Source organism: Macrotis lagotis, chromosome X (assembly GCF_037893015.1).
Source record: "Macrotis lagotis isolate mMagLag1 chromosome X, bilby.v1.9.chrom.fasta, whole genome shotgun sequence".
NCBI lineage: Eukaryota > Metazoa > Chordata > Mammalia > Peramelemorphia > Peramelidae > Macrotis > Macrotis lagotis.
The window spans coordinates 379562662-379586776 of record NC_133666.1 but is presented as its reverse complement, the minus strand read 5'-3'; the positions used below and the strand labels follow the sequence as shown (position 1 = coordinate 379586776).

At 32.0% G+C, this 24115-nt stretch overlaps 1 protein-coding gene across 5 annotated transcripts in view; it reads left to right on the top strand.

The window, feature by feature from the left end:
- DROSHA (drosha ribonuclease III) overlaps positions 1-24115 on the top strand; it is a 97195-nt gene that overhangs the window by 58954 nt on the left and 14126 nt on the right. For all 5 annotated transcript variants that reach the window (XR_012471664.1, XM_074201718.1, XM_074201716.1 and 2 more), the window contains 7 exons: positions 4921-4980; positions 7017-7116; positions 10240-10342; positions 12627-12697; positions 16344-16388; positions 17956-18113; positions 19068-19173. Coding sequence is in view for 4 of the 5 variants with exons in the window: in XM_074201718.1 (XP_074057819.1) it covers positions 4921-4980; positions 7017-7116; positions 10240-10342; positions 12627-12697; positions 16344-16388; positions 17956-18113; positions 19068-19173 (643 nt within the window). In the remaining variant the exon portion in view is untranslated. The remainder of the gene's footprint in view (positions 1-4920; positions 4981-7016; positions 7117-10239; positions 10343-12626; positions 12698-16343; positions 16389-17955; positions 18114-19067; positions 19174-24115) is intronic.

Below are 24115 nucleotides of genomic sequence, written 5' to 3'. Positions count from 1 at the left end.
AAGGCCGTATTGGAACTACACTTCACAGTTTATAATCTTCATTCAAAGGAAGTCTGATGGGTGTTAAGAGTCTTGAGGCGGTTGGTTACCTACTGTTATTTTTCAGTAATAGTGAATTCTCTTAAATAATTCACTTTCTCCTTTTTTTTGTTACTGAATTTCCTATTGTAAAATTGGATTGAATAACTTTAGAAGGTATTGTGAAATGGTAAAGTAAATGCAACAAAATCATAAAAAAAGTCATACTGCCAAAAACAACCATTGCTATGTTCAGAAATCTATGAAGAGTGGGTTCCTTGATATATACATATATATATATATATATATATATGTATGTATATATATGTATGTATATATGAAGATTTTTTTTCCCAAGAATGGTAGCAAATGGGATCCCTTTGCAGAGTTTTAGCTGGAATTTAGTTTTATGGTAATATTTCAAAATGATATTTTTGATTAAGAATAGGAAAACACCAGGTGAGTGAAAGAAATGATAGTAACTAAATCCTTTTAATTTTTTAAATCTCATTTAGGATCCCAAAAAGTTAAAAAAAATTATTGGACACTTTTAAGATTAACAACTGTTAATTTGGTTACCTATTGGAATAGAATAAATTATTTCTCCCACAATGTATTAGCTAGAATTCAGTTGCCAAATAATAATCCTACCCACCAATTTTTAAAGCTATTAACAGAAGCTAACTACTTCTCTGTCAGTGGAATTTTAATTTTTATTGCAAATTAAGAAGAAATTTTGTCTTTATAAAAAGGTCTCTTAAGGTTTGAGGATTTAAAAAATATAAAAGTAATCTACATATCTTTAAAACCTTTTGAGATGAGTTACACAAAGGCAGCAATATTTGTCCTAGTTTGTATTGACTGAATTGCTGATTTGACTGAATTGACAGTCATTGCTAACTGTTTTAAGTGTCTAAAGGAGTAGAAGAAATGAGCTATTTATAACATTATAATATTTATAACATTATTAACATTTATAGCATTTACATAATAGGGAAGCACAAAGGATTTATATAGTTAGATTTTTTTTTGTTTATGGGACAGCAGCTGGGCTATTAAAATAATAAATTTGTTGCTCAGAACTTTCATAGATTAGAGATTAGAGAAGAGTCTTGTATACCCATAGGGATACTGAAGGGATTCCTGCATTGCATGGCAAGTTGAATTGGATGATCTTTAAGGTCCCTTACAACTCTGAATCTCTAATTATATGATTTATATGCTTCAGGACCTAAGTATCCATAAATTAATTCTAAGATAGAATGACCTTATTACTAATTGCTTTTCTTTGGAAAATAGTACAGTGATCCTATAAATGTGCCTGTTGGCATTGTTAAACTTGGTAGCTTCTATGTTAACCCTGTTTTCACAATGTAATAGTTTGTTTATTACTCAGATAAACATGAGGACCTGAGACATCAGACTCTTATTAGAACATCTAAAGAATGTGATTTTAAAAATTATGTTAGCTCTGAAAATGACATAGAAGATCAGAGGAAGTATTAACATATTCCCTAACAAAGACTAATAATCCCAAAACTTAATTTAAAAAACAACATAAACCTAAAAATTTTTAAAATGAATTTTAGTTTGATAACTCATATGCTAGTGTGATCACTTTGTAAGTTTAGTTATAACAATGATTCAATAGAGTATATTCTAATAAAGGGAAAAATTCTTAATCCTTGACTGTCATCCCATTTTCTAAAACAACTGAGAACACTGACTGTGTTTAAATAATTTTAATAATAATCTACATTTGTAGTTAAGTACCTTGGGTAAAACCTTAATTCTCTCAAATTTTATAAAACTAGATCACAATGAAAATCTCATTAAATCAATGTAATTATTCAAAATACTGTGTAAATTCAGTCATTTCGATTCTCTTAAGGGATTTATAGTTTGTTGAATAAAATTATAGAATAATCAAAAAATCAAAAAAATAATCATTAACAAGCTACTTTTCTTATTTTCTAAACCCCTTCTCCCCCTTAGTATTCCATGAAATTGCATTGTCCTTTTTTAATTTTTGCAAAACACATATCATAGTTTTATATGCCTCAGCATTTGTTGTTAAAAATAAATAGTCACTCTTTTTAGGCTTCAGTGTAAATAGTTTTATGTACTGACCTTCTTTTAGTACTTTTTATATCCTTGCATTACTCTTTTTTTGGTTTATTTTTTATGGTATTAATGGTATGGTGATTTAATCGTAGGACCATAGATCTAAAACTGAATCGAACCTCAGAAGCCAGTTAGTTAGAAACTCAGTTTATAAACTTATAGTTTATAGGTGAGAAAATTGAGATCTAAGGAAATTGTAACTTGCTCAAAGTCACATATAGAATGCCAGAGGTAGGATTGAACCCAATTTCAGAGGCAGCATTCTACCTTAGAAAATGTTTGTTCTGTTTTATTTAATAAGAGAGAAGCAGATTATAAGCAATTACATGAGTCCTTACATTTTTTCCACAAGGCATTTTTTCTTGGCCTTACAAAAATAGTCTCATCAGAATCAGATTTAGCAGATTTTTCCTGTGAAATATTATTTTTATTTTAAAATTTTAAAATTGGGAGCTATATGTTTGCTATAGCCAGGAAACGTATGTACTATCCTTACATTTACTGGTAGCCTGAATTCTTTAATCAATCAACAAGTATTTATTGAAAGCTTGCTAAGTGCTTGCAATCTTAACCAATGTGGAGAGTACAAAAGAAATAATTAAGCATAGTCTGCTTAGGTAGAGTGTCTATAGGTCTGGGGTACATAATGCATAAGAGTCATAGTCAGATACTCAAAAAGATTGGTCAGGTCAGGGAAGTTAAAGGGGGGGGGGGCTGTTAAGGCAAGAGCCAAGTTTGTGGTAAAAAGAACTGATCTCTGAAATGAGTAGGCTTCATTGTAGTCTTCAGCATCTTTTAAATAGGCAACTCAGCCCTTAAAAGATCCACCATGACTTTTCTCCATTCTCATTGAGTCTAGGAATCTAGACTTCATTTCATGTGGCCTAGTGAGTTAGATTTAGGAAACTGCAAATGAATATTTGTAATAGTAGTTAGAGGTTTTTGTGTGGACCAGTGACACTGAGTCAACCTCTAGATATTTTCATCCCTTAGTGTCAAAACCACCCCAGTAGCAAGAGTCTGAAAAGTTGGAAACAAAACTAAGAAACCACTTAATAATCTACTGTATCTAGTCATCTTTTACTGTTAAGAGCATTTACATATTTACTTAAATACTAGTGGTATCAACTGTTAAAAAAAAGAATTTCTTTTTGAGAGGATTGATCCTAGTACTTAATGGAAAAAATCAAAATCAGTGGAATAATTTCTAGATAACTCTTGGTATAAGGAAATTTATTCACAAGAAAAATAAGGTGCTCAAATTTTTCTTGGACAGGAAGTTTAGATTCTATGAGATCCTGGATTTAGATCTGTAATGGTCTTTAATGGCTATCTAATTCAGTCCTCTCCTTTTAGAGATGAAGAAACTGAATCTCAGAGAAGTTAAGTAATTTGCTAATAATTCCAATACCTAAGGTCAGAGTTTTATCCATTACACCACAGTGCCTTGGAGAAACTGGATATTCTAAATCTTCCCCCAAATACCATCTAAATTCTAAGGAGAAAAGCAGAATTATTGACAATGAAATGAATTTCATGGTATATTATTTGTAAAGTTATTCTCTTAAAGTGAAAAGAGTACTTATCCAGTCTTGCATTCTCTCTTAGTACTACCATTTCCTAAATTTATGACCTTTAGAATCATCTTTTTGATATCTTTGGATCTTAGTTTTCTCACCTATAAAATACTAACAGCATTAGCTTCTTGGTTGTAAGAATAACTGTTAGGCTCAAATGAGATAATGTCTATAAAAGTATTTCTGAAATATAAGTAATTAGTAAGCATTTGTTAAGAGCCTACTGTGTGTCAAACACTATGTTAAGTGCTGATATTATAAAGATAAATGAAGCAGTTACTCTCCTCAAGAGAGTCTAAGTATAACTGTTCTTACTGTTTTTAGTCAAATATATGTTAAGGTAGAGTTAGGGTCTTTAATATGCTTTGTGTATATACCGAATAGTCATTGGATCCCTTGATTAATGTAATCAGTGTATTTGTACCATCTGATAGAACTTTAAAATAAATTTTTACTATTTTAAATTATTATTATTATGACATAGTTTAACATGCTTTTGCTGATTTGACATTGATTCTTTAAAGTCATACTTATTAGCGATAAGTGACTATATAACTATATAATATAAATCACTATGACTATAACATTATTCAAGCATGAGAAGATGATCCACTTTATAAAGTTTCCAGAAACTTATTTTAGCAGAAAGATGACTGCCAAGATCTTTCTGAGGATATGGTTATGGTCATTCTTTGAACATGGAATGGATCAAAGTGTGCCTTTAGTCACCTCGGTGGAAAGATTTACTCTTATTTGGGTCATAGGATCTTAGATTTAGAATTGGAAGGTACCTTACAGATCATCTAAACCAATCACTCATGCAGGTTTTAAAGATTTGAATTTTAGAGTCTTAGACTACAGATAATTTGCATTTTCTACTCTACTACATTATTTCTATTCAGTTGATAAGGCCTTTAAATCCTGTTTCCTTGGGATGTTGACAAATAAGGAAAACTATTCCAGATGATAAAATGAAATGAAATCTTCACTACCAAAATGTTTATGTCTTCCAAAAGCCACCTTCTAAAAGGAGAGTCTCTTAAGATTTTAGTGCTGGGAATGGTGGTTTAATGGCATTGCGTCTTTGAGAAATAGCCAAGTAGGTGTATTTTCTAATCTAAGAACTAAACCCTGTTTTTTTTTTCTTTAAGTATACATATTATGCATATACATGCTCCTTTAAATAATCCTCTCTGTACAGGATTAACCACAATGAACGTTTGGAATTCCTGGGTGATGCTGTTGTTGAATTTCTAACTAGGTGAGTGTTTTTCCTGTTCTTTCCTCATTATTTTAGTGCTGTTTCCAGGTACTTCATCTCATATGGTTTCTTTGCAATTAGTTTAATGGAATAAAATAAGCAAACTTTTGACTGTTCAGTCTTTTCTATACTCAATGAAGCTAAAAATTAGCTTCTCTCCTACAAAGTGCCTTAGTATCTTGCTTTCACTGCTTGTGTAATCAAAGTTACAAGCTAAAAAGTTGTGTCTGTCCTGTTAAATTCTTATTAAAATTCCTCACAATTGTAGGATATCAGTTTTTGACTAGGTGCCTTCAAGCTTAGGTGTAATTTATAGAGGAAGAGATATTTTTAAATGCTATTTTTTTTCTTTCATTTATCTTCCTTATCAACTCTTAGCCTTTTAATTGTAAGGGAAATATGGATGAGTGATTAAGAATGACAAATATTGTTTCTCTTAATTTTTTTAAAGTCTCATTCTAGAATATTTGAAAATTTCAAAATGTTTAGTATGGAAAGAACATGTAATGAAAAGATTAGCTATAATTGAAGAGCTAATATAATAGATTAACAGTATAGTGGCATATCACAATAACAAATGATAGTGATGATGAATTGTTGTTTACTAGTTTCCAGTTGTAAGCTGAAACAAATAGACAGTTCATTGTACATAATATAGCATTTGTGCCACATATGGTAGGGATACTTTTCCAGAATTTACTCCTTTTATAGAACTTTGAGTAATTCTTTTAAATGAAGCACTTAAAAATATATTTTTAAAAAATATTTATATTTTAAAAATAAATACAACTATTGCTGCAAAATATTTTATAAGCTTTTATGGGAGGAAATGGAAAGGTTTCATTTTCTAAAATTCATTGATAGTAAGCAACTTATGATAAAAAGACAGCTTTTGGAGTCAAAGACTTGGGTTTTTCCATCTCTGACACATAATGATTATGTGACCCTGAATAAGATACTTACCTTCTCACTGTTTTTCAGATATCTATTCTCAAATTTTTTGGTGCCAAGACCAATTTATACTCTCAAATTTTGTTAAGGACTCTTGTCCTTTCTCCCCCTACAAGAATTCTTGTTCATGTTGTTTGTATCTATTGATATTTTCTATATTAGAAATCAGTGTGTGTTAATATTATTATGGAAGTAGTTTTGACCGCTTCGAATCCCTTGAAGGGGCTTTCAGGTATTCCCATTTGTTCTGTGACTACAGTTTTAGAACCTCTGTTTTAAGATAAGTTATAGTACAGGTGCTAAGCTGCATTGGTAGAGAAGTTTCCTCCCTAGGATCTACATTCTATCAAAACCATTGACTTTCCCCCTCCCCCCAAAAAAAAAATTGAAAGAAAAAGTCTGAAGAAAAAAAGAAAAATTTGAATATAAAATCCTATAAAGATTCACATATCTCTCTCTCACACACACACACACCCCTCTACCTATCTCCTACCTCCTTGGCCGTTGTCATACATGTTTCAACTACTCCAAGGTATAAAGAAGTTTCATGAATCCCATTGAATTTCAGTAGATAAATAGTCGATGACAGTGGCTTGAAAAAATGATTTTAGAAATTTAGGAAACACAAAAATTTATAATGCGTCAAAGTTTGAGATTTTTTTCCCCATCTTTCCCCAATTTCTGTTCTAGCCAATCAGCTTAGCCTATTTGTCTTGCTTCTCCCTGCATTGTTTCAGAATAACTCCTTTAGGAACCTAACAGTGGAACTATGTATGATGTCTAACTTTTCTGTCAGTAGGACTTGTAAATAGAGTTGTCACTCTTAAGTGTGATGATTGGGATTTTTCCAGCCCATGTTTTTTGTCAGCATCTGCGATTCTAGTGAATGGTCCTATTTGTGTGTGTGTTTTTCAGTGAGTCGTTTGTTTGCTATTTAATAACCATTATGAGACACAATTCCTAAAACATTTTTCTCCAGTAAATTTGTATTCAGATATTATTTTCAAGTCCTTGTAAATTAAAGCAACAACTAGAAATATGTGAAGTACTTCTTTTAGGCATGATTTATACAATTTTTTTTCCAGTGTCCATCTATACTACCTGTTTCCTAGTCTAGAAGAAGGAGGACTAGCAACCTATCGCACTGCTATTGTTCAGAACCAACATCTTGCTATGTTAGCAAAGGTACCAAAGCATTAAGCTTCTTGTCTGTCATACTTTTTTTTTTCATTTCTATCTATAGCTAGTTTTGCATTTGAATAAAGAGAAGCTCAGTCATTAGTTCCTCAAGCAACTCTTGACTTTTTTCAAGTTCTTTGGGAAAGTAACAATTTGTCATCCAGAACAGATTTTTAGCTCTTATTTGGGTTTGGGGTCTTCCTTCCCTCCCTTGGGCACTTGTGAGTTAAGCTACCAGATAATAAATTCTACAGTGAGTTGACTTAATAAAAGATGAACTAAATGATAAGATGTGTACAAGCAGAGAGTTAAGCATTTGACATATAGGAACATAGGGAAAGTGCAGGAAAAGTTATTATGTTAATTTCTAATTTTTTTAACCTGTTTTAAAGGTTAAAATTTGATTCAAAGCATCTTATTCTTTCTTTTAAGATTTTATTTCCAGTTTTACAATTTTTCCCCTAATCTTACTTCCCTCCCCCCACTCCCCACAGAAGGCAATTTGCCAGTGTTTACATTATTTCCATAGTATACATTGATCCAAATTGAATGTGATAAGAGAAAAATCATATCCTTAAGGAAGAAACATAAAGTATAAGAGATAGCAAGATCAGACAATAAGATAACAGTTTTTTTTTTTCTAAATTTAAGATAATAGTCCTTGGTCTTTGTTTAAACTCCACACTTGTTTCTCTGGATACAGATGATATTCTCCATTGCAGACAGCCCCAAACTGCAGTGATGAAACAAAGCATCTAATTCTTAATGATAGGCTAGTATGATTTTTTTTTAATTTTTACCTTGCCAAAACTAGGAATTAATTTTTCTTATTCCTTGACCATGATATTATAGAACAGTGACTTAATGCTTTATTTTATTCTTATTTTTAAATTATTTTTACTGGGTGTAACAGCAAGACTAACAAGTGCTACATAAAGTACTTGAAGGTTCACTTCTTAATAATGTATGTTTTCTAGTATGATCTTCTAAAAATTGTGAGAGTCTGTAGGACTAAAGATTTCTTTACTCACAAATTAGATCTACTGCTTTAAGGTCAGAAAAAAGAAACAACAGTGTGACAACACCTGCTCTTGCCTATTAAATAATCTTTACATTAAAAGTTTAATATTTAATAGATCTGTCAGAATTTTTTCTGATATTTTACATATATTTCCTATATTTGTCTTGTTAATATTCACAAATTTTTTTCATTGTTTCCTTGGTAAGTTAAACTGTAAGCATTAGAGGATTATTAAAACTGTTCTATAATACAATGACTTGTCCAGAACCTGTAAAAACATGGTTTCTGTTCTGATGGTAATACTGTGAATAGGTGCTACAGGCTGAGAAATAGATACTGAAAATGAAAGTAGCCAACTTGGTTCTTTCCAGATTAGAGGAAATTGAATACATAAATCTTTCCCCTTAGGATAAAAAAGGAAGGAAAAAATCAAATTAGAGGAAAGGATGTGTTTTTAAATGAGGAAATTCATGAGCCTCATAACAGTAAGCATTACTCAGGAGGGGCTGGCAACTGATCTCCCTATTTAAGCTGTGAAGTAGAGGTAGAGTTCATGAATTTTAGGTTTAGATTTTATTTTCTGTAGGTGATAGAAATGGGTTTATTTCATGAGGCTGCATTTTTAAGTAATAATTTCCATAGAGAAGGCAGATAATGATATTAGGATAGCACAAGAGTTAAATAATACAGCACTGTACACTTCCTTTCTAAAATTCTCTATCACCATTCCTGTGATGATTTCTAAGAATTTCGTGTCACTTGCATTGGGAATTACTAAGATGGCCACATTATATACAGATGGTTCAAAAGCTAATACCTTGCTCCATCTTCACTGCACACTATGTTTTTATTGTTTCATTCTTTTGAACAGCTTCTGTGAATTCATTGATTTAAGAAGCTCCAGATCACATCTGTTTTTAACTTAAATCTTGGATAGTTATTGGAGAGCTGTAAAAGATTAGGTGTCTTACTTAGAGTCAGTTAAGAGTGACTTGTCCAAGGTCACACAGCTAAGTAGGTATTAAATGTCTGAGGCTGAATTTGAACTCAGGTCCTCCTGACTCCATGGCTGATGCTCTTATCTAGGTGACCCTTATATCAACTCTCTTAACAAATATCTAGTATATACATAGAAAATTAAATGGATGACTTATCTGTCTGTACTACTTCAGCACTTAATAACTGTTTGTTGAATTTAAATTTTGCATTTTAAGAGTTATGAGAGGCTACTAACAATATGTAACAGTATTTAAAGTTAGGCATAGGATTTGAAAATTCAGAATAGTAATATGTGTTCCTTTCACTTTTCATTGAAAAATTTGTGACTTTTAGTCTAATAATAATATTATTTTGATTCTGAGGAAAATCAGCATGATAGGATTTGGGTTTATGGGTTTTGCTTCTTTCTGCAAAAGTTTTCTTCATGATCTTGGAAAAGTTACTTAACCTTTTGGTCCACAGTTTCTTCATCTGCATAATGAAGAATTTCCAAAGTTCTAACTCTAGACTTAATGTCATTATGAAAAGAATATTTTGAAGAATTCTAATGAGTACAACTGAACATTGAATACATCATTTCCCTTTAGTTCAACATAGAAGCCATTAATAGCACCACACATTTGAGGAAAGAAGGGTATAGACCTTTTGAATCCTAGTCTTATTTTGAAGCCCCAGGAATACTTTAGGGCAGGGGTTGTCTTGGGTTTAGATGAATTCCATGTAAAATCTGTCATTTGTGGTTCAGCATAGGTTTCTGTAGAAGTAATTGGACCAGTTCTGGCCATCATGGTATAAGACAAGAAACCCTGACTTAAAATCCTACTTCTCACATGTGTTGCCCAAATGACCTTGGCTAAGACACTTAAGCTTTCTGAGAGCCCATATTACCTTGTGGACTTTTATCCAAATTGAGAAAGAGATTCAGAATTGACTCACATTCAGAAAATACCTCTATACATCAGTAGCACTGAACTGACTGTAGTCACTGTTTTAAGTGACAGATTTTATAATACTTTGTAATGATATTTTAGTGTCAGATTGTTGTAATGGATTTTATTTGGTTTGATTTTTGCATTTGTTCTTACATTACTTTGTTTTGAAATTTGTAGAAACTTGAATTGGACCGTTTCATGCTTTATGCTCATGGACCTGACCTCTGTAGAGAATCAGACCTTCGCCATGCTATGGCAAATTGTTTTGAGGCCTTAATAGGTAATATCTCTTACAAATCAGACTCTTTCTTGTAAAATTTTGGCACATGGATATATTTTCAGATGTAAGATGCTTAATTGAATTGAATCTAATTCCATTCAGACATTTTTGCATACTATTAGCATGGAACTGTCTACCTCTGAGAATACAGATATAAGAATGAATTCGTCTTGTCTTCAAGGAGTTTTCACTCTTTAGGTAGGATAGGGAGGGGAGAAAAGATATGATAGCTGTGTGAATACAAAGTATAAGTGAAATAATAAATAAAAAATTTCTTTCAACAACAATAAGAGCATGGGGAGAGATCCTAAAAATCCTTAGGTAGAAAGGTGTAAAGTAGAAGGAGTGAATTTTAGATAATAGAGAACACCTGTGCAAAGGGACAGGGTAGAAATTGGAATAGTTTGTTCAGACCAGTTGGATCTGAACAGAAAGTGTGTATAAGGGAATATTATGAAATAAGACTGGAACAGAGTTGTGGAATGCTTTAAAAGCTTTCATTTTTCAAGATCTTATACTTTGTTCTTGTCACATAAGGAGCTGTTTACTTGGAAGGAAGCCTCGAAGAAGCTAAACAGTTATTTGTTCACATAAGGCAGAATAAAATGGTCCTTTAGGGACAGGAAAATTTGAATACTGATTAATTAGTGGTTATTTAATGCTTTCAAATTATTGATGCTAGGGGTGGCTAGGTGGCACAGTGAATTAGAGCACTGGCCCTGGAGTCAGGAGTACCCGAGTTCAAAGCCGGTCTCAAACACTTAATAATTACCTAGCTGTGTGGCCTTGCGCAAGTCATTTAACCCCATTGCCTTGCAAAAAAACCTGAAAAAAAAAATTATTGATGCTAAAACAGATGAGGAAGCTTTGAAATATTTAGTTAATTTATCTTTTGTAAAATTAAATGAAAAATTAGAAAACTATAAGGTATATATATTAAATATATGAACCACATTTCAGAGATTTTGGTACTTACGTTTTTTTTATTTTTGCTTGCTTCTTTGGAAAACAGATTAATGTTTGACAGCCTCTGTTTTCCACCACAATGCTCCTCAGATACCTCATTGTAGTATGGCACAGACTGTATCTTTTCAAAGGCCTTGCCAGCTTGAGCCAGGGCTGCCAATTTCGACTTTTACTACAGATCTGGTAAACCTTCAGGTATAAACCTGACAATAAATTCTGAAGTCTTGCCTACCTAAAATAGAACAATCTCATCAGCAGAAAGGTAGCCATTAGATGATGAATTTTTTTCAGTCATAACAGCTCAAAAAGACTATTTAAAGCATTTTAAACTGCAAAGAGTTTTTGATCTTGTCAGTAGAGAGAGCACCTACACTGATTAAATCACAGATCCTTGAAATAAGCAATAATATTCTAAAAGTGGTAGCAATCATCTTAATTCTTTTTTAATATTTGGTGTGCATACTTTGCTAATATTTACTGTGTAGACATGAACTCCAATACTTATTTGAGGCTATTGTCGTCCAGTTTACATTGAATAGCAGAATTGCTCCCCTGAGCTCAGGCTTGTGTTAATCAGCTTCTGACTGTTTCATCTGAATAGAATTCAAGTGATTAATTTTTAAAAACTTCCTGTTTTGCCTCAGTCACTTACTAAGGAAAGTCATTTTATCCTCTGTCAACCTCACTTCCTCATCTACAAAATGGGAATAGCATCTACCTCACAGGGTTGTTGTAGAGATTAAAATCAGATTTTATTTATATATATATTTATATATATATGGTACTTTATAAGAATTAGTGATGTGTAGAATTATTATTATTATTATTATTATTACTTAGTTCTTTCACATTGAAGATGTTAACTATATTTTGATTCCTAATGCATTTGCTTTATCTTTTTTTCTTTGCTTAATTTTTTTATTTGATTTATCTTAGAGGCATACCTTTTCTCTGAAGTATACATTAAGATGAGAAGCAGAAGGTCATATTCTAAAGCTAAAGCTCTTGCAGTTCTTTTTACAAGGTTCAAATACATCATCACTTCAGAAAATTTTTGCTTTTTCCATTTTTTTTGTTTTGTAAAATTTTAATGTTTATTTAAAGGAAAGTTTTATTTTACATTTAAGTCCATTACTCAATTAGAGGGGAAAATTGTTTTTTAAATAATCACTTCTGCTCCTGTCAAGTTGCTCTGGAAGTGAATTGTTTGTGTATATGTATGTGGTAATTCCTTTTGGCGGTGGACTAGGACTTACAGGAATTAGTATTTCTCTGAATTATTACAACTCTTCCTTTATACTTTGTTCTTGTCACATAGGAGCTGTTTACTTGGAAGGAAGCCTCGAAGAAGCTAAACAGTTATTTGGGCGCTTGCTCTTTAATGACAAGGTATTTTCATTTGAGTCATTTGAATTTCTTCTTCCTAATTGTCTCTTTTCTTAAGATTTTAATTTCAGTAAAACTTTTAGTCACTTTCTAAAATCATTTTGCATGATAAGATTGAGAGAATAAAGAATTCTTTTAGAAAATTTTTGTCTTGAGACATTTGCTAGATTCTAAAGTAGCTCTTGTTAACCAATTATTACAATTATTATATTTGGAAATTTCATATTGCTAAGGGATCTTTAATTCTTGATGTAAGAGAGGGTGTGTGTGTGTGTGTATGTGTGTGTGTGTATACATACATATATATATATATATATATATATATATATATATATATATATACATATCTTAATTAGACCAAAGAATTAATGTGTCATTTAAAAAAAAGAGTTCAGGATACACTTCAAATTGAAATAAATTATCATAATTTATTGTAACCATCTTCATAGTACAATATGAAAATGCTTAATAGATCTGTGTTCTCAATTCTTATGAACCCTTTTATGTTTACTGGTATTTTTATTACTGTTCTATTTGAGGCTTCAAAAAAAATGAGTAGTATAAAAAAATAGCTTGGACTTTTATATTCAGATCTTTTTTCCCAAAATGTACATAATAATTCATGCATTTCATCCTTTAGGAAATGTTCTGAAGGAAACTCATCCTCCTATATAAATAAACAGACATTTTAAACTTTATGTCTATATTTTGCAGAAAGAAATTGTTTTATGACTTGAAGCACTTTTATTAATAACAAGTCGTTACTATACTTTTATGTTGACCTCAGTGTCTTAACAGTTTTACTACAGCTTTATAAATGGGGTTCCTGAAGACCAGGTGCTTTTTTTTTTGTTTGTTTTTGTATTTTTTTTTTAAGTGCAGGTCTTTTGTGAAACTGAACAGAACCAAGGTGTTTAGAGGTATACTGCATGCTTGCTGTTTGTGACATTCGGGCTTGGTTAGTCTTCTCTTGATCTTTGTGACACTTCACTGTCATCCTTATCTTCTTTCTCTTTGACTATTCTGTATTGCTTTATCTCTAGCAATCTTCATAGTTCCCTTTTTCCTTTATGTGTTTTATTGACAGAACATCCACTCCCACTGCTACTATCAATTATCAGCTACTACTTGAATGAGCCCACATCTTTGTCTGCAATCCAATCTTTCTCCCATGCTCCAGATTTGTACTTTTTTCTCTTATCTCTATCTTGCCAGAACTTCAAACTCAACATCCATATTAGAACTAATTATCTTTTCTCTCCAGAAAAAAAAAATGGTTCCCTCATTTGATTTCTCATTTCTCTCAATGGCACAGCCATCTTCACATTCACCTGTACTTGAAACTTTAGCCATTTTGATGAATCTATTTATTTTCCTTACTTCCTATAGCTAACAAGTTGGTTAATCCTATTATTCCTACTCCATAGTATCTCTTGTATTTATCTCCTATTGTTTATTTTCAGTATTATTGGTTTTTTAACCTCTAACCTAGACTTATTTCAATAATCTTAGAAGTGATCGTCATTTCTTCACATCCATTTTTTAAATCACTACTAGTTTAGTGTCTTGTGATCCTCTTACTCAGAATTGTTCAGTGGCTCCCATTATGTAATTCCTTACCCTAGAATTTTAAATCTTAACGTAATTTGGCTGTGAAAAATTAATACTGCTTGGTTGTCCTCTGTGGTTTCTTAATTCCATTTTCCCTAGTTTTACTCAAATTCCATCTCTTTAATGAAATGTTTTCTCTCCTCACTCTTCTTCCCTACCAGAAGTAATCTTTGCCTTTTGTGAACTAACCTTATGCTTTTAGAGTCTCTCCTGTTTCATTTTCACAATTATAATTATTTGCGTAAATGCCATGTGCCTCTATTATTTATTGTCTTATCTTTTCCATAAAAACTGGAAGTATTTCTCATTCTTGTCTGTATCTTCTACAACAACTATGCCAATGTCTTGCATGTATGTATTCTTCAATTAGTGTTTAGATAAGCTGTTATAATGCTTCAGGGGAGGAGGAGAAAATGATTGTAGAACAAAGTAATAGTCCATATAACTAATTATAGTAATAATATTGATAACATGAGCTGGAACTTGAAGAAAGGAATTTGGACAGGTGGGGAAAGACTGCAGGCTGGAAGAATAGCATGGACAAAAAGTAGAAGAAACAGACGATAATATGGTATATTTGGAGAATGGTGGCATTCGAACAGGAGTGGAGAATTCAGATTGGGGAAAAATTGAAAGTGTACAGTATAATAGAATAAGGAGAGAATAAAAAGCTCCCAAGCTAGTTACATGACTGTTAAAGTCATCCAAGTGGGCGATATTGAAGGCTTAGATTATTTATGGTTGCCACAGCAGAAATAGAATGAAAAGACAGGTTCAGTAAATTGTCATTAAATGATTATGTTCTGGGGGAACGCTGTCCTTCAAGCAAGAGATTCAAAGATAAAAATAGGTCACAATCCCTTATTTGAGGAGTATAATGGTGGAATAAGACCATAACAGATATACTTGATATTGTATTGCAAAAAGGTAAACAAATTGCTATAAGAAATATTGGGAATGGGGGAAAGGTAAAGTCAGATAAGTCTTCTTGGAAGAAGTGAGTTCTGGTTTGGATCTTGAATTTCTGGAGTATATTCTAGGGATGGAGGATAATCTATACAAATGCACCTAGGAGGGAGAGGACAAAATATGATCTTGGAATAATTAGGGTTCAAGTTTAACTGCTATGTTTTATTTATAAAAGGAGTAAAATCAAATAAGATGGAATACAGGTTGGGACTAGACTATGGCAGCTTAATTAGTTTTATCTTTTATCCTAAAAATAGAGGCAAACCATTGAAAAATTTCTCTATTAAGATGATTTTGATAACTCTAAGAAGCTTGAATTGAAGAAGTATTAGATAAGACAAGAAAAAGTATATAATAAAAAGATTCTGGTGACCTAAAACTTAGTCATTCAACTCTTGAGAATCCTCAAACTTCTAAATAGACCCAACACTACCTCCTCATCTTATTTTTTTAAAATTAACTACTTGTTAGGAAGGTATTATTTACCTTGATCCTAAAACTGCCTGCCTCTGATTTCCACATTCTCCTGCTTCAACTTTGTGGGATCAGGGAAAATTAGTCAGGCCTTTCCGATACAATTTTTTGACATAATGTCATATCCAAAATTTTCATTTCTGGACAAAACATCAGTCCATAGAGTTTGATCTTAAGACCTTTTTCCATTCTATTTGACTCTTTCTAACTTATCAGTATCCTTCTTAGTATCCTTTCTAAACTTCTGAAAGAGTTCTACAAATGAAAAGGTTTGAATTGAAAGAATTTATTGTTTATAACCTATTTTAAGTTTCTGCGAAGTGTTAGAAAAAGTTTTTTAAAAGCACTTAAGCAACTATATTAACTTTTTGTTGTTTTTTTTACTTCATTGGTTATTTTGTTTTGTAGCTGCTAAAGACAGTTTAATTTAGTGAATATACTTTAAAAGAATTAGTTTGCCTTCATTATTTTGAATTAATAATAATTCAGGCAACATATAAGATAGTTATATATTTTAAATGATAACATTTTATTTAGCATTCTGAAATACATCAAATGAATCCTTTGAATTTAAAAATGTCTCTCAATTTTTTAGGACCTCCGGGAAGTATGGCTTAATTATCCACTACACCCACTCCAAGTAAGTGATACTTTAGCTTCATTTAATGGTTTTGCTTTATTTTAAAGTTTGAGGGGTTTTTTTTTGACACTTGTATTGTTGGATATTATCTCGAAGATATTATGAAATTCATTTCTCATGACAGTATTGGAAATTGAGTAATGAATAGAATGATAATTAAATTTCCTATTCCTCATCTCTTTCTTTTCTTCATATGGCAAATACCGCTATTTGTGTAGAGGAATTTGGTGTCAAGATGATAGTAAAACATGATTTTGATGCCAATCTTCCTGCTATCTTGATAAGAGAATAAATAAAATGTTTCATGGGAAAATAATTAAATCAAATTTGAGATTAAATTTTATCTAATTTGTACCTGAGAAATTCAAGTGTTTAACTTTAGGTGCTGTAAGATTATTGATAAAGAAAATGATACAGTAACATAATGATTTTTATTGGATATCTGTAGGACTGTTATCTTGGTGATGTTTATAAAAGCACACCTTTCCTTTATCAATTTTTGAGAATACTGACTTTGTTTTGTTTTCTTGCTTCATAGTTTATTTAAAAATTTTAAAGCACTCTGGATTAATACTAGTTATTAATGTTCATGAAACTTTAACTCCTATTCATTTTGCACCCATAGACTTTGTTATAATTGTCAGTAATTCAGAGTGCTTGCAAACATTTCACTAACAAAGGATGGATAATACCAACAAGACTTGAATTAGGCAAAAACTTGATCTTGATTTTAAATTTTATATTTACTCTTATCAGATTATGAAGGCTCACAATTTGAACTGATTTCCACTTGAATAGGAAATGTTTTTTTCAATTCAATTATTTTTCCAATTACATGTTAGAAAATTTTTTCAATATTCATCTACCGCATATGCTTATTTTTAAATTACATAATTTTCTTCCATTTTCCCTTCCCCCCCCCCATCCCCTCAGCAGCGAACAGTCAGGTGAATATTCACAAGATGTATATTCACTGAATAGAAAATGTTAATACTCTTTAGAGTGAGTTGGGTTTAGGCTTTTCTTTTGCCAAAATGTATTTGGGTCACCAGAAAGAGGATTGTTGTTAGTTGTGGAATGTCAGTGTTAAAAGAAATTTTTGAAATCCTTTGATCAGACTTCTTTTTATAGATGAGAACAATGAGACCCAGAATAGTTACGTGACCTAGAACAGATACTGTGGCACTTCACTTAGTCTCTTCCTTCTGTTCTTGGGTCCCTGCACTTATACAGTTATGCAGCCTCATTACTCTGAAGGGCCAGTACAGAATGGAGATTTTTAAATACCCTTTGTACAATACATGGTCCTGTAATGTGGTAAGGAATTAGAAAACACTATTGTAGAACTTTCTGTAAATATTAAATCTGTTTTTTATTAATATTGTTAAGGTAAGGATGTGAGGGATAGTGGAGAAGAGTTTAGATAAAAAATTAGATTTCAAATATTTCTGCTTTATGTTTATAAATTACTCTAATAGAAGATTTTGGTTTTTGGGATAATTGAATAGAAGCAAATCATGTTCTGAAATTTACATAATGCATCTTGATTTTTTTTTTCCCCCTGAAGCTACAAGAGCCAACTACTGATCGACAACTTATTGAAACCTCTCCAGTACTGCAGAAGCTTACAGAGTTTGAGGAAGCTATTGGGGTCATTTTTACTCATGTTCGACTTCTGGCACGGGCATTCACATTGAGAACAGTGGGATTTAATCATCTGACACTGTGAGTGAAAGCATTTCATTTGAGAGAGTAGCATTAGTAAGACCTTTTTTAGGTACTTAGAATTTGACTTTTGCCATATTTCTTCTGAAAAAAATGAAAACTACATTGTATGCTCGGGGAGAAGCCTCAAACCTCAAACTCTGAATGTAGTTTTCTTGGTCACTTTGTTTTCTATTCATATTCAGAAAAGGGTAGGGCATTTCTGAAATTTCATTAAAACCTAATCATTATACATCCATCAAAATTTTTAATATTTAAAGGGAGAAAGCAGGTTTTGAAATGTTTTTTAAAATCCTTCAAAGTGTGAATTTTTATTTATTGTTTTAATGGATTTCTGTATTGATTTTGAACTAGAATCTAGATTTTTAAACACTTTTCTAATGAATATTTGACAAAGAATTAGATATGCTTAATTACTCTCTCTTAGTTTTAACTCTGATACCAAATTTTACTTTTATTTGTGTTCTTTCACATTTCTCAGATAAATGATCACCACCTTTAGGGTTTCTTAACCAGAAATTCATGAATTGTGTGTTTTATTTGTTAATAACTATTTCACTGTAACTGACTTCTTTTGTAATCCTGTGTATTTTATTGTATTCCTTTAAAAAATTATTCTCATAAAGGGCCTGTATACTTCCCCAGATTGCCAATGAAGATTCTGTGACATAAAAATGCTAAAAACCCTTTATTCTAGCTACATTATTTTTATTTGATTAAATTTTAAATTAGGTTTTTTTATATAAATTTTTTTCTCCAAGTATTAACTATTATTAGGCAGAGTTCGTTCGCTTCTCACTTAGGAAATTCTCAAAACACTATTCATTGTCTTTTAATTAATTTTGATTTATGCTTCAAAATAGACCAGGAACATTTATACTCTTAAATGATCTTTATCTTATTTATTTTCACCATGAGTGCTTATTGATCTTTTTTGTATGTTTGATTTTTCAGAGGTCATAATCAGAGAATGGAATTTCTGGGTGACTCCATAATGCAGTTGGTAGCTACAGAATACTTATTCATTCATTTTCCTGATCATCATGAAGGTCACTTAACGGTGAGTTTGTGATAAATGACTCCTAATTATAAGGCAACTATAGAACAGAAAATAGAATTAAGAAAGTATCTTGAGATATATTCAGTATTTAATTAATAGCTTAAATATTAGCTCTAATAACTTACAAGATTTTGATCATTTTAAGGTGTGAATTGTGTGTTCACCAGTTAGCGCTAATTTTATTAATATAATAGAGTATTTCCCTGATTTTTTTGTATCAATATCAAACCAAGTCAATAAACATTAAGTGCTTTAGCATGTGCCAGGGACTGCACTGGGAATACAAATACAAGTAGAAAGAAGGATAGTAGGGACGGCTAGGTGGCGTAGTGGATAAAGCACTGGCCTTGGACTCAGGAGTACCTGGGTTCAAATCCGATCTCAGACACTTAATAATTACCTAGCTGTGTGGCCTTGGGCAAGCCACTTAACCCCATTTGCCTTGCAAAAAACCTAAAAAAAAAAAAAAAAAAGAAGAAGGATAGTTCCTATTGCCAGAGAGTTTGAATTCTGATGGGGGAAATGAAAAGGGAGGTTGAATTAGGGTGGGGGGGATGGAGTGAGTCTGGAGTAGAGGCTGAAAAATTGGGAGACATAACTGGCCTTATTCTCTATGGAGATATTTCAAGCATTGTAGAGAAATAGAGTGAAGGAGTGAAGCCAGGAATGGACTGATGAACCAAGATGCATTGAGTAGATCATATCAAAGCATATATGCAATAGAATTTTGTGCTTTTATTTATAATTTGACACCCATGGTAACATTCTTACTAAAATAATAGAAAATTTGTTGGACAAAGAAAGGAGGGGAAAGCATGATGGAGCAATTTAAGCTATTTTCCAGTAGTTTTTCTTCTTGATACCCGGGCAAGTTACTATTGGGAATTTTCATTACATAGACAAGTAATATAAACATTACTTCTTTTTTTTTATGCAGTTTGAATTCAAAACTTATTTTCCCAACACCCATCTTTAAAAACAAAGAACATGGGGCTTTCAGAGAAACCAGAGTAGTGATTTACTTTGTTGAAACAACACTGCTCATACAGCCCCTTGAAATAGAATTTACAAGCCCTTACTTAGAAGTATGACTCATTAAATTTTTTAATGAATTGTGTTAGTTTGGTTAAGAAGCTGTCTTCCTTCTAAATTAATTTTGAACACTTGTAAATGTTGGAATACTTTTACAAAATTAGGTGATACATCATTTCAAAGTCTTCATAATACTTCCAGTAAGTAAAAATCAGTTTCAGATTAGTGTCCCACCAAAGACAGTATTTGATGATGTATGATTTTTTTTAGAAAGCTTTTATTTATTTTGAGTTTTATAACTTTTTTCTCCCATTCTTGCTTCCCTCCCCCACCCCCCACAGAAGGCATTCTTTTAGTCTTTCCATTGTTTCCATGTTATACATTGATCTCAGTTGAATGCGATGAGAGAGAAATCATATCCTTAAGGAAGAAAAATAAAGTATAAGAGATAGCAAAATTACATAAGATAACAGGGTTTTTTTTTTCCTAAGTTATTGTCTTTGGTCTTTATTTAAACTCCCCAACTCTTTGTCTGGATACAGATGGTATTCTCTATTGCAGATACCCCAAAATTGTCCCTGACTGTTGCACTGATGGAATGAGCAAGTCCATCAAGGTTGATCATAACCCCCATGTTTGCTGTTAGGGTATACAATGTTTTTTCTGGTTTTGCTCATCTCATTCAGCATCAGTTCTTGCAAATACTACCAGGCTTCCCTGAATTCCCGTCCCTCCTGGTTTCTAATAGAACAATAGTGTTCCATGACATATATATACCACAGTTTGTTAGCCATTCCCTAATTGAAAGACATTCACTTAATTTCCAATTCTTGGTCAGCACACACAGGTCTCAATGAATATTTTTGTACAAGTGAAGTTTTTTCCTTTTTTCATAATCTCTTCAGGGTATAGACGCAATAGTGGTATTGCTGGATCAAAGGGGATGCACATTTTTGTTGCCCTTTGGACGCAATTCCAAATTGCTCTCCAGAAAGATCGGATGAATTTCCAGCTCCTCCAATAGTGCATTAGTATCCCAGATTTCCCACACCCCTTCCAACATAGATCATTGGCCTTTCTGGTCATAACGGCCAGTCTGAAAGGTGTGAGGTGGTACCTCAGAGATGCTTTAATTTGCATTTCTCTAATAAGTAATGATTTAAAACAATTATTCATACGACTGGATTCCTTTGATTTCCTCATCTGTAAATTGCCATTGCATATCCTTTGACCGTCTTTTGATTATGGAATACTGTTTTTTTTAAATTTTGACTCAGTTCTCTGTATATTTTAGAAATGAGTCCTTTGTCAGAAATACTAGTTGTAAAAATTGTTTCTCAATTTACTACATTTCTTTTGATCTTGGTTACAGTGGTTTTGTCTGTGCAAAAGCTTTTTAATTTAATGTAATCAAAATTATCTAGTTTGTTTTTAATGATATTCTCCATCTCTTGGTCATAAACTGCTTCCTTTGATATATGATTGATATGGGAAATGGATTTAGGGAACAAAATACTTTTAATTAACTGATTACTAATCATGTAGCTGCATTGAAAACTAGAAAGAATATTCATTTTGGAGCTAGACTAAAGTGGTATAAAAATCCTATCTGCTACTTACTGTCTGTATAACTTTGAGAAAGTTCCCCAACCTTTAGAGACCTCTTTTCCTTATTTAAAGAAAGAAAAGGTTGGAAAAAACAAAGGATAAAGTTCCTTTCTACAGATCTGGTGTCTTACAACTTAAGTCACCATATGATTTTTGCTGTCTCTCTTCTTTTCAGTCATTTTTCAGTTGTGTCTTACTCTTTCTGACCCCATTAGGAGTCTTCTCAGCAGTTATTAAAGTGGTGTGCCATTTTCTTCACCAGTTCATTTTTTTTTAAACAGATGAGATACTGAGACAAACCGGTTTAAGTGACTTTCCCAGAGTTACATAGCTAGTAAATGTCTGAAGCCAATTTTGAAATTCAGGAAGATGAGTTTTGGCATTCTATCCACTGTGCCACCTAGTTATTTATATTACTTCTGATTTTTAAAGATCTAGTTAGCAACCTTTGTATAAAATCTCTGCTTTCTGTGTTGGATATATTTCACTTTAATATTTTTCTTTTTGTTCTTTTTCTTTATAAATATTTTTATTAAAGCTTTAATACAAAATGAGAAAAGGAAAAAAAATTGTCTTGTACACAGCAGACCATAAGAGAGGATTTGGTATAAAACTACTAGGTATTGTTTTCAAAGCTTCCCAACTTTTCTTTTATTCCTTGTTTATTTTCTTTTGTTCACTGCTATGTACTTTTTATAAAGTCAGCTCATTTTACTTTTTTAGAGCTAACTACTTCTTGTTTTATTCTTTACCTCAAGCCTAAATCTACTTCCCTCTGATTTCCACCCAAGATAAAGAAACCCAGCCCCTGAGAGAGAAGGCAGGCTTGGCTAAAGAAAAGATATCACAAAGATATCAAACACATGTTTGACTCTTCCTGAATTAATCAGAAGAATTGAAAGACCTATGAAAAAAAATGAGAAACAATATTGGAAACAATAGCCTATCATTTATAGAGTTACCTGCTTCACATGAATACTTTTATTCAAACACAGCTCTAGGACCTAATCTGGGGAGACCATGATAAAGGGAATAAAGTAGAGGCTGTACTTAAAGTTTGGAAGATTGAGTTTACATCCTATTTCAGATAATTTAGTAGGAATTGATTGTGAGGCAAGTCATAATCTTTTTTTTCCTGAGTCTCACTTTCCTCATCTGCATAATGCAGAATGGACTTCTACCAGTGTAGGTCAGTTCCACAATCTATAAACACACAATTTGGTCTAGGCCACTAAAGCACTACATGACTTGCCTTGATTCTCAAAGTCTATCAGAAGAATATGTTAATTACTTTTAATTAATTAAAAAATATCAGTTTAAGGTCATAGCTTTGTAGATCTAGAACTGGAAGGAATCTCAAAAGTCATTTGGTCTAACCCTCCCCATTTTAAAGATTTATATATATATATATATATATATATATTAGTGCTTAGCAAAACTTAAAGCACTGCATAAATTTCATCTTCTAATAGTATTCTTTTCATTCCTATTTCCCAAAAGGAATGTATTTGGTATAATTAGAACAGTATTTGCATATCAAATATCTACCCTCAATTAGGAGTCTTAACTACTGTCTAATTTATTTTCTAACTTTTCGATAACATTGATATTCTTTTCCTTTTGATATAAATAGAATCTTAATAGAATCAGTTTCTGGGGATGAAATACTACTCTCCTTCTAACATGTTTTTTCCTCTGGCTTTGCTTTCTCTTTGCTAAGTTGGATGATTTATTTTGAAGTGAAACAAAGCTGGATGTTCTCATTTTACTCTATTACTTTTCTAACTCCTTCTTACTTGACTTTGGGACCAATCATTGCATTTAGGGAGAAGTTATTTATATGACACTACCCCAGAGGAATTCTGCTCTTAGACATATCCTTAGGTTTGTCCTAGGCCCTTTCTGAAGTCTTCCCTCTCCTCTCTCAGCATTACTACAGTTGAAAATGAGATAGTTGAAATGTTAGAATGAAAGTAATTTCTTACCAACATAAACTTAAGTCTAAGATCCATAGGATCCTGACCTAATTGCTAGAAAGAAACCAGAGAGATCATCTAGCCAGTCTTACTTTACAAGTGAAGAAATGAGATATGAGATTACTCTCCTTAAGATTACATAGATGTAAGGGTGGCTAGGTGGCATAGTGGATAAAGCACCAGCCCTGGAGTCAGGAGTACCTGGGTTCAAATCTGGTCTCAGACACTTAATAATTACCTAGCTCTGTGGCCTTGGGCAAGCCACTTAACCCCGTTTGCCTTGCAAAAAAAAAAAAAGGTTACATAGATGTTAAGATTTAACTTCT